Source organism: Vigna unguiculata, chromosome 7 (assembly GCF_004118075.2).
Source record: "Vigna unguiculata cultivar IT97K-499-35 chromosome 7, ASM411807v1, whole genome shotgun sequence".
In the NCBI taxonomy this organism is placed as follows: domain Eukaryota; kingdom Viridiplantae; phylum Streptophyta; class Magnoliopsida; order Fabales; family Fabaceae; genus Vigna; species Vigna unguiculata.
Genome location: NC_040285.1, coordinates 22,447,803 through 22,464,707, shown reverse-complemented (window position 1 = coordinate 22,464,707; position 16,905 = coordinate 22,447,803). Strand labels below are relative to the sequence as shown.

Here is a 16,905-nt window from a genome sequence, read left to right as displayed (position 1 = left end):
ATAAATGCATATAACAAATTTTATAAAGATAAAAATATCCTTTGAAATCTCTAAGCAATAAAAATAAGTATTTTGGAAACTCAATTAAATCAAATTGATTTTTTAATTGATTTTTCTTTTTACTTTTTAGATGTTTAATATTATTTTTTGTTGGTTTTTATGTTAATTTAAACTTTTTTATGTTTAATTATATTTTAATTTTTAGCAACATTAACATATAATTATTTTATTATTCAATTATTTTTTAATTTATCAGTCAACATTAGATAAAGATATTAACACAATTGTACAATGCTTATAGGTATTCTTGTCTTTTAAATAAAATAAAACTGCATTAATTATGATTAGGACATATTTCATTCAGTATCAAAGTTAACTATAGATTCAATGTGTATTAATTATCCTTAATTAGTGATTTTATGTTGTGTTTAGATTCGCATGAGTAATGTTCATGCGAATGAAAAATGACTTGAAAACGTGTTTGGATTTACTTGTTTGCGCTGATTTGAAAGTGTGGATTTGCAAGTGAGTTGCAAAATTTGACACTCTCTAAAATGAAGAGATGTGAAGGGAAAGCCAGATTATCGTATTAAAATTACTTTATTGTCCATCTCTTTTAACAATTTAATTTACTTGTATTTAATTATATGAATATTGATAACATTGTATATTATTATATATATATATATATTAATTATTATAATAATTAGTATTATATAATAATAATAATAATAATAATAATAATAATATTCAAATAAATATCTTTTGTAAATAAATTAATGCTATAACATAAAATATTTAAATAAATATGGAGTTAAAATTAAACCGCCTATATTATAAATTATTTCAAGTTATAATTGAGAATAATAATAATTATTTTAAGTTATTAATTATAATATGAATAAATTATATTTTTGTAATTTTAAATAATATTTTTAATTTTATTTGAATATCATTTCTTCTATAAAATAATTTTAAAAAATATTTTATCAATCACGTCATAGATAGGGATGGCAACGGGGCGGGGCGGGGACGGGTTTCACTATCCCATACCCATTCCTGTAAAAACAATTCATCTTCATTCTCATACCCAAACCCAACGGGTATCAAAGTTTTATCCCATCCTCATCCCCACCGGATAACGGGTATAATCTCGTACATATACCCGTATCCATTTCCTTACTACTTCAATATAAATTTTAATTAATTTTTATAAAATAATAAAAAAAATCACGGTAAATGAAACATAATATTATCAAATATTCATGTACTGGTCCAGAGAAAGTGGTTCGGTTTTAGGCCGAGATGATAGTTAAGAGAATTTAGTTGGGCAAGACAGATTTTTGGCATATAGCAGATCGGGAGTAGTAGATCGGGGCATCACCGAGGGGGAGAATAGTAACTGAATTGAAGTTCGTGTTTGGCAGGATTTTGGGAATTAATAAAGGTTGTTATTATATTTAGAGATATTTAGGAGAAAAAGATAATTTTATTTTGTATTATTTGTATAATCTAGTATTTGTAACTAATTATTCTATAAATAAGAAGATTACTCCCATGGTCAAGGGATGGAAAGTTTTTTGACCTAAATAAGTCTTAAACACTTTCTCTTTGTTTTAGCGAAGAATGATCTAGTATTTTTCTGAACCAGAACATTTTGGTGAAGAATTATCTAGTATTTTTCTGAACCAGAACAATTCAATATTAGGAGGATGGTTGTTTCTTCGATATCAAATATTTTGAAATAAATTATAATTGTTTACATTTTAAATTAGAATACCAAATAAAATTTCATCAGAACTAAAACATTTATTAAATTTGCAAACTGCAAACATTAATGAAACCTAGTTGATAAAATTTAAAAATATTTTTTAAAAAAAAATAAAGGAAAGAAAATATTCAAATTAAAATATATTTTAAATGTTTGTTTACTTCAATTTTTTAAATTCTAATGAATCTATTTTTTTATGCACTAATAAAAATGATAATACATCACTTAATCAAAATGACACAAATAACAAATAATAAACATAATAAAAAAAATTAACATGGATATTGTATCTTTTGAACCAGAACATTGGCGCCCACCGTGGGAACCGGTAAAACTCGATCCTAACCCCACTCAAAGAACGAGCAGAAAGAGACATAACTGAGGATGAATAGAGGCAGAGGTGCGGCACGTGAAGGGCCAGCTAGGCAATAGATAATGCGGAGTATTTTGGAGCTGCAACAACATAATGAGGAGATCAAACTGAAAGCAACGGCTGACCAAATTCAGTTAGAAAAGGAGAGGGAGGAAACCCGTAAGAAAGCAGAGGAAGATCTACAGGCTCTTCGGGAAAAGGCTCTGGGGGGGAGAGAAAGACTACGCAAAGAGGCTGAAGAAACACACCGACGCCTAGAAGATGCACTTCGACAACAAGAACAGCTACGGAAGGCAAACGAGGAGATGCAAAACAGACTGGAGGCCACCAAGATTGGTTACCGATATGCCAGTCGTTTGAATCCCGAGGTTAGCGACGCCAACCCTCTGGCAAATACGATCATGGAGGAGCCGATTCCACAGAATTTCGTGATCCCAAAGATCGCACCTTTCACAGGAAGCTCTGATCCAGAGTTACATTTAAAAGCGTTTCAGGCCCGGATGTTGATATCAAGGGGGAACGACGCAATATGTTGTAAAATGTTTGTGGGCACGCTAGCCGAAATTGCTCTTGAATGGTTCAACACTATTCCGAGCTCCTCGATCAACTCGTTCGCCGAATTCAAACGTGTTTTCTTGGAAAGATTTTCGGCTAATAGGGCCAAACCAGTGGAGATGACAGACATGTTTGACATACGACAGTATGCTGAAGAATCATTGAAACAGTTTCTCAATCGCTTCACCAATATTAGCATGAGAGTAGTCGATCCTAACGAGGGCTTACTTGTAAAAGCCTTTGTGAAGGGGCTCCGAGCCAGTTCCTTCGGTGAATCCTTGTATCGGATCCCCCCAAAGACCTTAATGGAGATTAGGCAAAGAGCAACAGTGGAGATAGAGACTGAAGAGGCCATGCGTCATAAAAAAGCAGGAGACAAGAGAACATTGACCCATACCAAGAGTGAACGAGATATTAAAATTTTTCGAAGAGAAAGGACTCCACCTCAGACTAGGACGGATCGTCGGTTCGTCCCTTATGTAGCACAGCACAAGACCGAGTATCATCGAACTCGAAGAATCCTTGATTTCATATTGACTCCAGCCGAAATATTAGAAGATGCAGAAATATCTAAACATTTGCGCTATCCCAATAATACAGGGAGAACACTCGGAAGCAAACCGAACGCTTGGTGTAAGTTTCATTAGGCCGGAGGTCATGACACAAATTTGTGTTACACTTTAAATAACCAACTCTCCATGTTGGCAGATAGGGGACTTATGGGGAAATATATAAAAGCTAATACAGATGTGGAACCATCTGGAACTCGTCCGGTCCCCGATTTGCATGAAACACCTGTCTTGGGGGATTTTAACACGATAGCAGGAGATTTCGTGGGAGGAGGACAGACCAGCTCGGCTAGGAAAAGATATGTAAGGAGTGTCATGACCACGACCAAAATCGAAAGACCGAAGAAAGTTCCGGACATTGTGTTTTCAAATGAAGATCTAAAAGGAGTAGTTCCACACGAAGATGATCCTATAGTCTTATCTGTTATCATGATGGGAAGGAATGTTCATAGAGTGCTGGTTGATCAAGGGAGTTCGACAGATGTGATGTTCTGGAACACCTATGTAGGGCTGCAAATACCGATAGACCAATTAAGGCCTTTTGATGGAGTACTTGTTGGTTTCTCAGGAGATCAGGTGGAAGTTAAAGGGTATGTCGATCTTCGAACGACTTTTAGAAACAAAGAAGATGCTAAAGCTATATTTATACGTTATATAGTTGTCAATGCACCTTCATCATACAACTTGCTGCTAGGAAGGCCTTCTATCAATAAATTGGGAGCCGTGATATCGACGGTTCATTTGAAAATGAAGTTTCCTACCGATGATGGAAAGTGCTCACTTTATCAGTAAATCAGGAAGTGGCTCGCAAATGTTATGAAGATAGCCTAAGGTCAAGAAGGAAGATTGCGTATTCAGTCAGCACAGCGGATGTAGTCATAGATCCCGAGTTAGATCTTAGACTAGTACATTTAGAGAGAAGGCCTCAGCCCGTGGGAGAGATAAAAGAAGTATTCATAGAAGGCAAGAAATTAAGGATTGGAGAGGATTTGAGTTTGGAGCAAGAGCAACAACTTGTACAAGTACTGAAAAATAACCTTTCTTCATTTGCTTGGAGTGTAGCATATATGACAGGAATAGATCCCGAATTTTAATGCCATAAACTCAACATTAATCCTTCGGCTAAACCTAAAGTTCAGAGATGTAGACGATTGAGTAGGGATCGTGCTCAGGCTACTGCCGAGGAGGTACGTAAGCTATTAGAAGCGGCTCATATCCGGGAAATACAATATCCGACTTGGTTAGCAAATGTGGTGATGGTAAAAAATTCGAATGGAAAGTGGAGAATGTGTGTTGATTTCACTGACCTAAACAATGCACGCCCAAAGGATTCGTATCCTTTGCCTAATATAGATGCGTTGGTTGATAGTGCATCAGGTTGTGCTTTGTTAAGCTTCTTGGATGCATATTCAAGCTATAACCAGATAAAAATGCATTCATTAGATGAAGATAAGACAACATTCATGGAAGGAATGACTAATTATTGTTATCGGGTAATGCCTTTTGGGTTAAAAAACGCAGGAGCTACATACCAAAGGCTAATGGATCAAATTTTGGTGTCCATGTTAGGGAGGAATGTGCATGCGTATATTGATGACATGGTAGTCACCTCGGTAGAGGAAAAAAGGCATCAGGGAGATCTGGAGGAATTATTTGTCACGATTAACAAATATAGGCGCAAACTTAACCTCGAGAAGTGTGTTTTTGGGGTTAAGGCAAGTTTTTGGGTTTCTTACTCACCGAAAGGGGAATAGAAGCTAATCCGGACAAATGTGCGGCTATCATAAATATGAGGAGTCCAAGCAATGTTAAAGAGGTACAAAGGTTGACGGGAAAGATGGCAGCTTTGTCCCGTTTTCTTGCTAAAAGTGGAGATCGGGGTTTTCCCTACTTCCAATGCTTGAAGAAAAATGAAAAGTTTCAATGGACCGATCAATGCGAGGAAGCTTTTCAAAAGCTAAAAGAATATCTAAGTAAACCACCGGTATTATGCAAACCCGAGAAGGGCGCTGATCTAGCGTTATATATCTTGGTGACCGAGCATGCAGTTAGTTCGGTATTGGTACGAGAGTCTGGTGGGGATCAGAAGCCTGTGTATTTCGTAAGCAATGTACTTCATGGTGCTGAGGTAAGATACCCGACTATCGAGAAGGCTGCATTGGCTATAGTGGTATCGGCTCGGCGTTTAAGACATTATTTCCAAAATCATAGTGTCAAGGTGATGACGAATTTGCCGATCAGGTACATACTGCAAAAACCTGATATATCAGGAAGGTTGGTTAAATGGGCAATAAAGCTCTCGGAGTATGGAATACAATATGAATCACGAGGGCCGATCAAAGCTCAGTTTTTAGCTGATTTTTTAGTAGAGTTATCTGAACCACTTGTCGCTGATCGGCGCGTAAAAGAGATATCATGGATTTTATCAGTGGACAGAGCTTCTAATTTAAGAGGAAGTGGTGCTGGTATAGTATTAGAAGGACCAGAGGGAGTTTTGATTGAACAATCTTTGAGATTTGCTTTCAAAGCTAGTAACAATCAAGCAGAGTATGAAGCTTTGATAGCGGGGATGCTTTTAGCTAAAGAAATGGGTATCGCTAGGTTATTAGTCAAAAGCAATTCCGCATTAGTAGCAGGGCAAGTGATCGGAGAGTTCCAGGCTCGTGATCCGCAGTTAGCTAAATATTTAGAGGTGATCCAATCTATTGCAAAAAAATTTGTTCTCTTTGAATTTGTGCATGTTCCGAGAGAGCAAAATTGTCGAGCTGATTTATTATCCAAGTTAGCTAGTTGTTCAAAACCAGGGCAGCATAAATCGGTGATAAGAGAAACATTGGTAGCTCCTTGGGTAGATACGCGGGAGAAACATCAGGTCTTGGAATTTTGATGGCTGAAGAATCTTGGATGACACCTTTAAGAAGCTATCTTGCGGATAACAAGTTACCTGAGGATGTGAATGAGGTGCGAAAAATAAAGAAAAACTCAAGTCGATATACACTGATCGATGACCATTTGTTTAGGTATGGATTTTCTAGGCCCTTGATGATTTGCGTAGGTAGGAGAGAGGCATTTCGGCTCATGACCGAACTCCATGAGGGCATATGTGGAAGTCACGTTGGAGGGAGAGCACTGATGTTGCGGATAGTTCAGGGTGGGTTCTTTTGGCCCACTATGAAGAATGATTGTATAGAGTATGTCAGGAAATATGAGTCGTGTCAGAAACATGCTGATTGGAGCCATGCACCACCAGAGGTGTTGCATTCTATTAATACACCTTGGCCCTTTCACACTTGGGGAATAGACATTTTGGATCTGTTTCCTATAGGGGTGAGACAGCTCAAGTTTTTGATTGTTGTTGTAGAATATTTTACAAAATGGATTGAAGCCGAGCCGGTTGTTGTGATTTCGGGTAGTCGGGTTCAGGAATTTATCTAGAAGAATATAATATGCCGATTTGGTGTTCCACACCGAATTATTTCGGACAATGAAACTTAGTTTGCATGTTCACAGGTGAGGCAATTATGCGATGAAGTTGGGATTAAGTAGGTTTTCTCTTCGGTGGAGCATCCTCAAACGAATGGTCAAGCGGAAGCGGCTAATAAAGTGATATTAAGGGGTGTGAAACGAAGATTGATGGCAGCAAAAGGAGAGTGGCCAAATGAGATACACCGAGTGTTATGGGCATACCATACCACACCTCAGACGTCTACTCGAGAAACTCCATTTACCTTGGTATACGGCACAGACGCAATGATCCCGATAGAAATCATGGAAAACACGGGAAGAGTAAGGTTGCTTGATGAGGAGGTTTCTGAGGTTGGGTTGCAGGAAAACCTTGATGTTATAGATGAAGTAAGGGACTTGGCCCAGATTTCGGGTGAAGCAATGAAGAGGAGGTTAGAAAGAAGTTACAAGACTAAGGTAATACCTCGGGGTTTCCAGGCACAGGATTTGGTATTAAGGAAGGCACAGTTAATTCAGATGGATAGCAAGTTGGCGCCAAAGTGGACCGGGCCTTATCGTGTTAAAGAAGTATTGGAGGAAGGAGCTTACAAATTGGAGACATTAGAGGGAAAAGAGATACCACGGACATAGAATGCGGCGAATTTACGTTTTTACTTTAGTTAAATTGTTTTGTTCTATAGAGATGTTTTTCTTTGTTTTAATTTTTCAAATATAATGTTATTCAGTGTTACTTTTCTATTCCAAGTCGATTTGCTTGAGGTTTAAAAGATCCTTTGTGTTCTATTCCAAGCTGATTTGCTTGAGGTTTAAAAGAGCCTTTGTGTTCTATTCCAAGCCGATTTGCTTGAGGTTTAAAAGAGCCTTTGTGTTCTATTCCAAGCCGATTTGCTTGAGGTTTAAAAGAGCCTTTGTGTTCTATTCCAAGCCAATTTGCTTTAGGTTTAAAAGAGCCTTTGTGTTCTATTCCAAGCCGATTTGTTTGAGGTTTAAAAGAGCCTTTGTGTTCTATTCCAAGCCGATTGGTTTGAGGTTTAAAAGAGCCTTTGTGTTCTATTCCAAGCCGAGTTGCTTGAGGTTTAGAAGAAGTATAGAAATTGGCTAAGTTGTTGTGACGGAGAGCTCGGTTTATAACCGAGGTCAGAGGTAGTAGAAGTGTAGATATTGGCTAAGAGAGATTAGTTAAATTGGGATGACTGAGAGCTTGGTTTATTACCGAGACATATGTTAGTGGAAGTGTAGAAATTGGTTAGAAGAAATTGGCTAAGAGCTCGGTTTATAACCGAGGTCAAAGCTAGTAGAAGTGTAGATAATAGCTAGGAGAGATTGGCTAAACTGGTGTGACTGAGAGCTCGGTTTATAACCGAGGTCAGAGGTAGTAGAAGTGTAGATATTGGCTAAGAGAGATTAGCTAAATTGGGATGACTGAGAGCTCGGTTTATTACCGAGACATATGTTAGTGGAAGTGTAGAAATTGGTTAGAAGAAATTGGCTAAGAGTTCAGTTTATAACCGAGGTCAAAGCTAGTAGAAGTGTAGATATTAGCTAGCAGGGACTGGCTAAACTGGTATGACCGAGAGCTTGGTTTGTAATCAAGATTATAGGGCATTGAAATCGGTTAAGGGTGTAGTTTAGAACAGTTAGCAATCGAGATTATTTAAGAGTTGGTTAAATTAAGATTGGTTGTACGATTTAGAAGTAAGTAATTTTTGATTATCAAGTTGAAAGTTCAAGGAAAGAAATAAGCGAGGGACTTAACAGTAAGATATGGAGAAATAAGGCTAAATACTAAAATGTTGAGAATATTTGTTCGCGATGTTAAATAAATAGTCTAGTGAGAAGTAGCAAAATATAAAAGCCAGGTTCAAAAGGGGATACAAAAAATAAGCCGAGATACAAAATATGGAGTCTCAGTCGTCGGCATCCACTAGTTGTCCGTTGACCACGGATTTAGAGATGTCCGCTGGAGATAAATCTGCATCGGGGTAGAGAACACGGACTTGATCAAGGGCAAGTTGGAATCCCATGTTCAAGGAGGAACCGATTTGGTCTTTGAGAAGTTCTGAGATGTTAAGAAGATCTTTTTCTTTGAAAATCCAGCTTTTCTTCTCGGCTTCTAGAGTTTTTAGCTGGTTATGTAAATCAGGAGGCAATTCGTCCTTTTTCTTTACTTGGTTTGTTAGCTCGGCAACTTCACTGGTCAGGCGAGAGGTTTCAGTTTGGGAAAGCGCCAAGGCTTGATCTTTTTGTTCTAAGTCAAGGGATTTCTGAGTGGATTAGAGGTTGAATTGGTCCATCAGCATGAAACTGGATGCTTCGGCTTTATGGAGATTAGCTAGGATACTCTCGTGCAGAGTTTTGAGGTCTTGGGTCCTTAACAGGTTGATATCGTGACGGAGATAGTTGTGCTTCCTACCATGCTGAGAATGAAGGAACTGGGGGTGCCAAAAGCTCATCTCGGTGTCGTCCCACTGTCTGATGAGGAGCCAACTAAATTTGCAAGGTTGAGTGTTGCGAGGTGGCTTCAATTACCTTTTTGCCTCGGGATTTGAATTTTCTGGTCAAGGGCTCGAGATCGGGTTCCGATGTCTCTTCATGAAGTTCGATACGAGGAGGGGGTGCAGAAGGACTAGCACCGGGTGTTGTTGTTTTTTGCTTCTTGAGTTGGCGAGCTCGTTTTAACATATCTTCATGAGACATTGCCATTAGGCTCTCTGCAAAAATAAGTAGAATTGGTTAAGAGGGAGGTGATGTTAAGTGCAAAATAATAAAAGGACAATAGTAAAGTAAGTACTGATGTGGAATTTTAGATCCACCACTCGGAACTCCAGCTCTAATAATTTTTGAGTATCAAAAATAACATCCAGTTGTTCCAGCATCAAGCAGTCTTTTTTCTCAGAAGGGTCCAGGTCTTCTAATTGCCGAGGGGATTGAAGGTTGGGCGATTGGCACCAATATAAGGGGAAGCCTTCTAGGAGGGAAGGGCTGTGATCGGGGGCGACTATTTTTATGAAAATACCCTTGAAACGCTTGTAAGAAGAGTTGTATAAGGTTAGGAGAGCTCGGTCACTAACTCCACTAAGGGAGACTAATAGTTGTTTATGGGGAGCTCGTAATTCGAAGAAGTAAAGAAACATGCTGCTTGAGGGAGTAATTCCGAAGTGGGTGCATAGAATTTGAAAAGCGCGAATAAAAGCCCAGCTGTTAGGGTGTAGTTGGCATGGAGAAACGTTCAGAATGGTGAGGAGTTCTTTTTCGAAGGTATTGAAAGGGAGTCGTAAACCTAGCTTCTCGAATAAAGTAACATACATATAAGTAAATTTTTGAGGGGAAATGGGAAATAAATTGTCATCTCTGCAAATAGGTTCATCACCATCGCAGGCAATAACGGTTACATCAGTTTCATTGCTTTTACACAAGGTTTGGTGGCGTCTGAAAGCCCTAATCCTAGTGAGGGTAGTCATGGATGAGGTTTCCATGCGTAAGGCCAGAGGGGCCCAGGAATAGAGGACATTATAGTGGGTGTTCATGGAGGGCGGTTACAGTGGCGGCGTGGTAAGGGGTTTTTCAGAGTAAGCTATGGATAATCAGGGAAGGAGGAAAATACAATCGCAAAGCTAAAACACAGTACAAAAACAGAGATAATGCATAGAAGCAAGCAAAGGGAGCAAGGGGACAAGCATGAAATTTGAAGGAGAAAGAAGAAATACCTGGAAAAAGGAAATGGCGGTTGAGAAAGGATACGTGGGAGTCGAAGGAGCATGAGTGCAATGAGTGAGAAGATGAAGGGATGGTTGGGGTTGCGTAGGTTAAAGAGGAAGATGAGTGACGTTTGATATTCAAAAAGGAGGGGAAAATAGGACCGTTGGATGAGTTACACGTGGTTGCAAAAATGCAGGGAACAATTATGATTTTACGGGAAGTGGTGAAGAGCAGTTATTAACAAGACAACTTCTGCTCTCCTCGTTCTGGAAACGAGAAAGTGCAGAAGTTGGAGAGTTGTGTACTGGTCCAGAGAAAGTGGTTCGATTTTAGGCCGAGATGATAGTTAAGAGAATTTAGTTAGGCAAGACAAATTTTTGGCATATAGCAGATCGGGAGTAGTAGATCGGGGCATCACCGAGGGGGAGAATAGTAACTGAATTGAATTTCGTGTTTGGCGGGATTTTGGGGATTAATAAAGGTTGTTATTATATTTAGAGATATTTTAGGAGAAAAAGATAATTTTATTTTGTATTATTTGTAGAATCTAGTATTTGTAACTAATTATTCTATAAATAAGAAGATTACTCCCATGGTCAAGGGATGAAAAGTTTTTTGACCTAAATAAGTCTTAAACACTTTCTCTTTGTTTTGGCGAAGAATGATCTAGTATTTTTCTGAACCAGAACATTTTGGCGAAGAATTATCTAGTATTTTTCTGAACCAGAACAATTCAATATTAGAAGGATGGTTGTTTCTTTGATATCAAATATTTTGAAATAAATTATAATTGTTTACATTTTAAATTAGAATACCAAATAAAATTTCATCAGAACTAAAACATTTATTAAATTTGCAAACTGCAAACATTAATGAAACCTAGTTGATAAAATTTAAAAATATTTAAAAAAAAATAAAGGAAAGCAAATATTCAAATTAAAATATATTTTAAATGTTTGTTTACTTCAATTTTTTAAATTCTAATGAATCTCTTTTTTATACACTAATAAAAATGATAATACATCACTTAATCAAAATGACACAAATAACAAATAATAAACATAATAAAAAAAATTTAACATGGATATTGTATCTTTTGAACTTCAATATATGTTGGATGGTAATAAAAAAATTTCATGGCAATTACATTAAATTTTGATATTGTAATAAATAAAAGTTATTTATACAATCATAGTGAAAAATTACAGTATAATTGATATAATGAGTTAGAAAATAAAAAATAATTAGATAAAATATACTGAAATAGTATTCTACATGATGAAAATAAACAACAAATAAAAATGCTAAAAAATTAACAAATGTATGTCTTAGAAACTATTGAAAGAAATCGCACAAAGGAAAACAATGTAGAATTAAGGGTATGATAAGATGAAAAATACCTTAGACATCTAAGAACACTTTTCAAATATCAACATATATACTCAATTGTTGAGAAATAATTGTTTTAGCGAAAAAAAGAGTTCTTCAAATGAAACAAAAATTAATAAAAATAAGTAAAGAATTTTTTTTTATGTTACCTAGTAAATGAAAGGTTTATGCTATTAAATACTTAAATTGAGAGTATTAAACATACTCAAGTGAAAGGAAAATATACAATAAATAAAAATATTAAAAAAATAATATAAATATTCAAATATGAGACATAAAATTTTTTTAATTGACATACATCATTTTAACATAATTACATAAATGTTATGATAAGATGAAAAATATATTGGATATGCGAATGAGTTTCATGACAAACCAAAGAATTAGAAGAAATAAAAAATTGGAATAAAATATATATATATATATATATATATATATATATATATATATATAGGGTTACTTAATTAATTGTGAATATTTTAATAATTTAAATAATGACGGAGATATGGCGGGGACGGGTATTATGGCGGGGATATGTACATCCCCATAATCATCCTCATACCCAATTGAAAAAATCGAGATTCCCCCTACCCATACCCAGTCAATGTGGGGATTTCCCATCAAAACAAGGACGGGTTCGGGCAATACCCACGGGACGAGTTTATTTGTCATCTCTAGTCATAGACAAACTTTCCACTCATATTCACTCAAATCATACCATCTTTTCATTCAATCCAAACAATATCCTCTTTACCTGCAAATCAACTCAAATCAATGCAAATTCACTCCCTCAAATCCACACATCAATCTAAACACAAACACAGCATTAGAGATAAAAAAAAAAAATCAGATGAGGGTGATGATTATCCTTCCCTTTCTTTTTATTATTACTTTACTTTAGTATTATTTTATAGGAAAATGATATTTTAACCCACATTTTTTGACCCTTAACCCACCAGTCTCATCATCCTTAGATCATCTATTTTAATCTTTTGTAGTGATGTGATGATCTAAGGGTGATAAGAGTGGTAGGTTAAAAGTGGATCAAAAAAAGTGGATTAAAGTACCATTATCCTATTTTATATATATTCCATACGTTACAATGCTCATAGGTACCCTGTACCTCAAAATACATTTTCCAATTTTAGAGAAGTCAAACTAAAAAAAGCTAATTATTATATATATGGAATCATTTGTGAATTTTTTTTGGAAAATAATTTTTTGACTACTAAATTTTGACAACTTTCTCTTACAACTTTAGGTGAAATCTTCTAAAATGGTTTTACATTTTTTTATTTTCTCATTTTCAATATTTCAAAATCACTTAAAAAATGACACCTCATATTTAAAGAGAAAGTTGTCCAAATTTAATAGTCAAAATATAATTGTCTTTTTTATGTTTAAATAATATAACACATTCTATATCCTTTCCTTTTACTCAAGTGAGAATGAGTTGTTGTGGATAGCAAAGTTTTACAAAGAAAGAAAGCACAGATAACTAGTAAGCTTTTGAATTTGTAAACTAACAGATTTGAAATGTGTTTTGTAAATTTCCAATTTTAGATGACGAACTTGTTTGCTCTTGAATTTTGTAAGTTTTGTATTTTTATGGGGTAGGACGTTAAATCGAGTAAAAATTTAGATCTATGCAGAGATAGAGAACAACTCTTCCCTCTGGCTTCAAGTTTGACATATGAAGACGTGAATTGGTGAAATGTCTTTGGAAGTAAGCGCTGTGTTCCACTTTTGGGGAAGTTCCCTCCTTCACAAGAAAAAGGTCAAGTCTTACTTCTGTCATCGCTGACACTTGTCATACACCCTTAACTTCAATCACCCTCACCCTCACTTTCAACGGTCAAATACTCCTTTTCCATCTTCACACTTTTACTGTATGCTCCTTTTATTTCTTAAATTTATGTTTGACCCCACATAAGCTATAACTAGGAACTGAAAATACCAAAAACAAAACATCGGTAACTCGGTTTCAATTTCTTCAGAAGTTGAACACACTATCACTGGACATAACATACATACACGTACATAAGCGTGGTAGCAATAAGGTTTCTAAGGTGTCTCAAATGAGTGTGTGCTTCTAAGAAATAAAACACTACTGAAATAAAACATGGGATACCCCAAATTAGTTGGAGTCTTAGAGTTGACCAAATGAGTGAGCAAGATAAGCGAGTGCTCCTACAAGGGGTGAGTTAATGTATGTGGCTGGCTCTGATTGCTCATAATCTGACCGTTCATCTGGGAACCTATCATGTTGGTCCGGTCCACCAACAATAGCCCCCACTAGAATGTTTGGGTTGGGGGACTGTGAATTCATCACACCGAAGCCTGCACGACATTGGATCTTTCCAGGGTGTACACCAATGGACGGTAGAGATGAACCCCTGTGGTGTATCCTTCTTGGGTACCTTGGACCATACCCCACCATGTACGACATCTTTAAGGGGTTGTCTCCAAGCAAGTAATCCACCTGCAAATACAATAATTAAAATAATCAACTTTAATTAACAACACCATCACACTTTTTAAGACACATTTTAGATGCTTCTAGTTTTTCTTTTTTCTTTTTTCCCAACCTGTTTCTTAGCTATTGACCGAAGCCTCTTTGGTGTTACTGCGATTCCACCACAGTTAACAACCGTATGAGCTGAGGTTAAGTATTTGGCGTATGTTAGCAGCAGGAAGGAGGTGGATGTGACATATTGCATGTTGCTATCACTCATCTTGAAAAGAAGACCACCTAGTATAACAAGAAAGTAACCGTTACAATTTGGACCACAGAGACATGTTTCCACTGGGAGCGAGTAAAAATGAACTTCACCTGGTGTATACTGGGTGGAAGAGAAAGAGGTCCCAGGAATTAGGGAACAAACGAAATTGTCCGCATGGCCCTTGTAGTCATGGAGGGATTGTACCCTTTGAACCAGGAATTCCTAAAACCAAGAAAACAAAACTATAAATTTGAAAACATTATGTTTCTAGTTTTGTTTGCAGTACAGTGAAGGATAGAAACCTTGGAAAGAAGTATTCTCGCTCCAGCATGCTTGTTATCCCACCCAAAGGTGTTGTCAAACTCTGCAGCTCCAAGGATCTGGCCATTAACTTTAATGTAGTTTAGGTACATCGGATTCTTTGTAGCCTTGTGCAGCCAGGCAGCACCCCACAACAGCTCATCCTACAATATTATTCACCAAAACAATTTGAGTAATGAGTATGTCTCTCCTCTTGCTAAACTGAACATCCCTTAAAAGTTGAAAGCTTACCTGATAACCAGAGTAAGAGCAGTAGAAGGGACACACAAAGGGTTTCAAGGCATTGCTGTAGGACCCCCTGTACTTATCAGCAAACTGGAATACCTAAACCCACAAACAAAATACAGTGTTCAGATTTAGTGGAGAGCAATTTTCTCTACTGAAAATTGCTTCTGAAAACTGAATCAAAGGCTTACCCTGATGGCCCTTCTAGCTAAAACTTTTGAGTATGTAGGGTCAGTTCTTCTAAAAACCAGAGAAGCAGCTGCAAGAGCTGCAGCAGTTTCCGCGGCAACTTCTGAACCAGGTGTGTTTGCATCTATTTTGAACACGCTTCTTGGAGTGTCCATGTCCTCTGGTCTCTCCCAACAAGAATGGTCCTTCTTAGCATCCCCCACCTGCAAAGCCAATCCAAACCAAGATCAGAATTTAAACTCTACCTGAAGAAGACTAACTAACTCCATTTTTATACCAAAATCAAAAAGGTAAAATACACAAAAATTAAATGAATGAACTTTGAAAAGGGTACGTGTTAGTTGATTTCAGCAAGAGTGTGGCAGAACTGACCTGAACATAAATGGTGTTAGGATGTGCAGTAGCTTTGAGAAGATAATCAGTGGCCCAGCGAATGGCCACTCTGGCATTCTGCAACTCACCTTTCATAAGCCCACCAAACTCAATGACGCTCCATGAGAGCATGGTGGTGGTGAAGGCCATGGGGAAGCCAAATTTGACATTGTCCCCAGCATCATAGTACCCTCCAACCAAATCAACCTGCATTCATGTGAACTCTAAAATAAGCAAACAAAAACACCAGAAAAGAAAAAAAAAAAAAAAAGAAACATGGCAATGTTAGAGTTGGCATGACTATGAGATGGTTAGATATACACATACACGCATGGCTGCGCCATCAGAAAGACCAGAGTCCCTCCTCCAAGACATTCTCTGGTTAGGAGGGAGCTTCCCTGACCTCTGGCCTTCGAAGAAGAGAATGGATTTGGTGAGAGCATCTCTGTAGTTATGAGTGGCAAAACGAGGGTGGCGATGGTGAATGGGGTGATTGTAAGCATTGGCATGTAGAAGAAAAACAGAGAGAAGGGAAAGGAGAATGGTGAGGGAAAGGGAGAAGAAAGTCATTTTGAAGAGGCAATGTGAAACGACCAAACAGCAACCTGCAGTTCGCACTGCGAAGAGTGTGTGCTGTTTCGATGTTCAATCTCTGATTTTTATAAAGCAAAAGCTGCTGCGGCCTCTCTAACGTCCTGCTTCGTTACAATACAACAATTATTAGGTCCACATCCTCCTCCTATAACAACAGTCTTATGTTTTGCCTTTTCTTTTATTTTCATTTTTTTCAACAATAACTAATCAAGCCTATTTTAAAGTAAAATTTTTGACAAAAAAGTTTTAGAAATATAATAAAACTCCATTTCCTGCTTTTTATTTTTTAATTTAAAAAATATTACTCGAGAACAGAGAAAGAATGAAAAGGAATAGAGAGAAAACGATTTGCTTGTAGAGGGAAGGGAAAATGGACCCTCTATTCTTGTTCTGGTAACAGTTGAAAAAAGGAACAAAGGAAAGAAGAAAGAAAAGAAAAAAATCAAATGAACAAAAATGACAGAATTAGATATAGATTAAGAGGTTACAGAGAAACCAGCAGCAGAAGATCTCTATATTTAAAGAGGGAAGTAAATAATTGTTTCTCTTCCCATATTTTGGAACATTAACTTTGAAATTATAAGTCTGGAACCTACGACCAATGTTAACCTCCTAACTTTGAAGAGCAAAGTAGGGAAAGAGTGAGTTGAAAGAATACAT

At 36.9% G+C, this 16,905-nt stretch overlaps 2 protein-coding genes across 2 annotated transcripts; one reads left to right on the top strand and one right to left on the bottom strand.

Moving 5' to 3' along the window:
- Positions 1–6,154: 6,154 nt before the first annotated feature.
- LOC114191301 lies at positions 6,155–7,363 on the top strand. The gene is made up of 2 exons (XM_028080472.1): positions 6,155–6,685; positions 6,815–7,363. The coding sequence occupies exons 1-2, from the start codon at positions 6,155–6,157 to the stop codon at positions 7,361–7,363; spliced, it is 1,080 nt and encodes a 359-aa protein (XP_027936273.1).
- Positions 7,364–13,775: 6,412 nt separating this feature from the next.
- Positions 13,776–16,303, bottom strand: LOC114190072 (endoglucanase 17-like). Its single transcript, XM_028078837.1, has 8 exons — positions 15,979–16,303; positions 15,652–15,858; positions 15,282–15,482; positions 15,097–15,189; positions 14,847–15,008; positions 14,655–14,766; positions 14,410–14,573; positions 13,776–14,303 (listed from the first exon to the last, which is right to left on the bottom strand). Exons 1-8 carry the CDS (start codon positions 16,219–16,221, stop codon positions 13,971–13,973), a joined length of 1,515 nt encoding a protein of 504 aa, XP_027934638.1. The 5' UTR covers positions 16,222–16,303; the 3' UTR covers positions 13,776–13,970.
- Positions 16,304–16,905: the final 602 nt, after the last annotated feature.

What these genes read in the sequence shown, in the direction of transcription:
- LOC114190072 (XM_028078837.1), bottom strand. Translation starts at nt 16,221, where the DNA reads ATGACTTTCTTCTCCCTTTCCCTCACCATTCTCCTTTCCCTTCTCTCT. An exon ending in CTGATGGCGCAGCCATGCGT is followed by an intron (nt 15,859 to 15,978) that starts GTATGTGTATAT and finishes ACATGAATGCAG; the next exon opens with GTTGATTTGGTTGGAGGGTA. An exon ending in GGTCAATAGCTAAGAAACAG is followed by an intron (nt 14,304 to 14,409) that starts GTTGGGAAAAAA and finishes TTGTATTTGCAG; the next exon opens with GTGGATTACTTGCTTGGAGA.
- LOC114191301 (XM_028080472.1), top strand. Translation starts at nt 6,155, where the DNA reads ATGGCTGAAGAATCTTGGATGACACCTTTAAGAAGCTATCTTGCGGAT. An exon ending in TTGTGATTTCGGGTAGTCGG is followed by an intron (nt 6,686 to 6,814) that starts GTTCAGGAATTT and finishes GGGATTAAGTAG; the next exon opens with GTTTTCTCTTCGGTGGAGCA.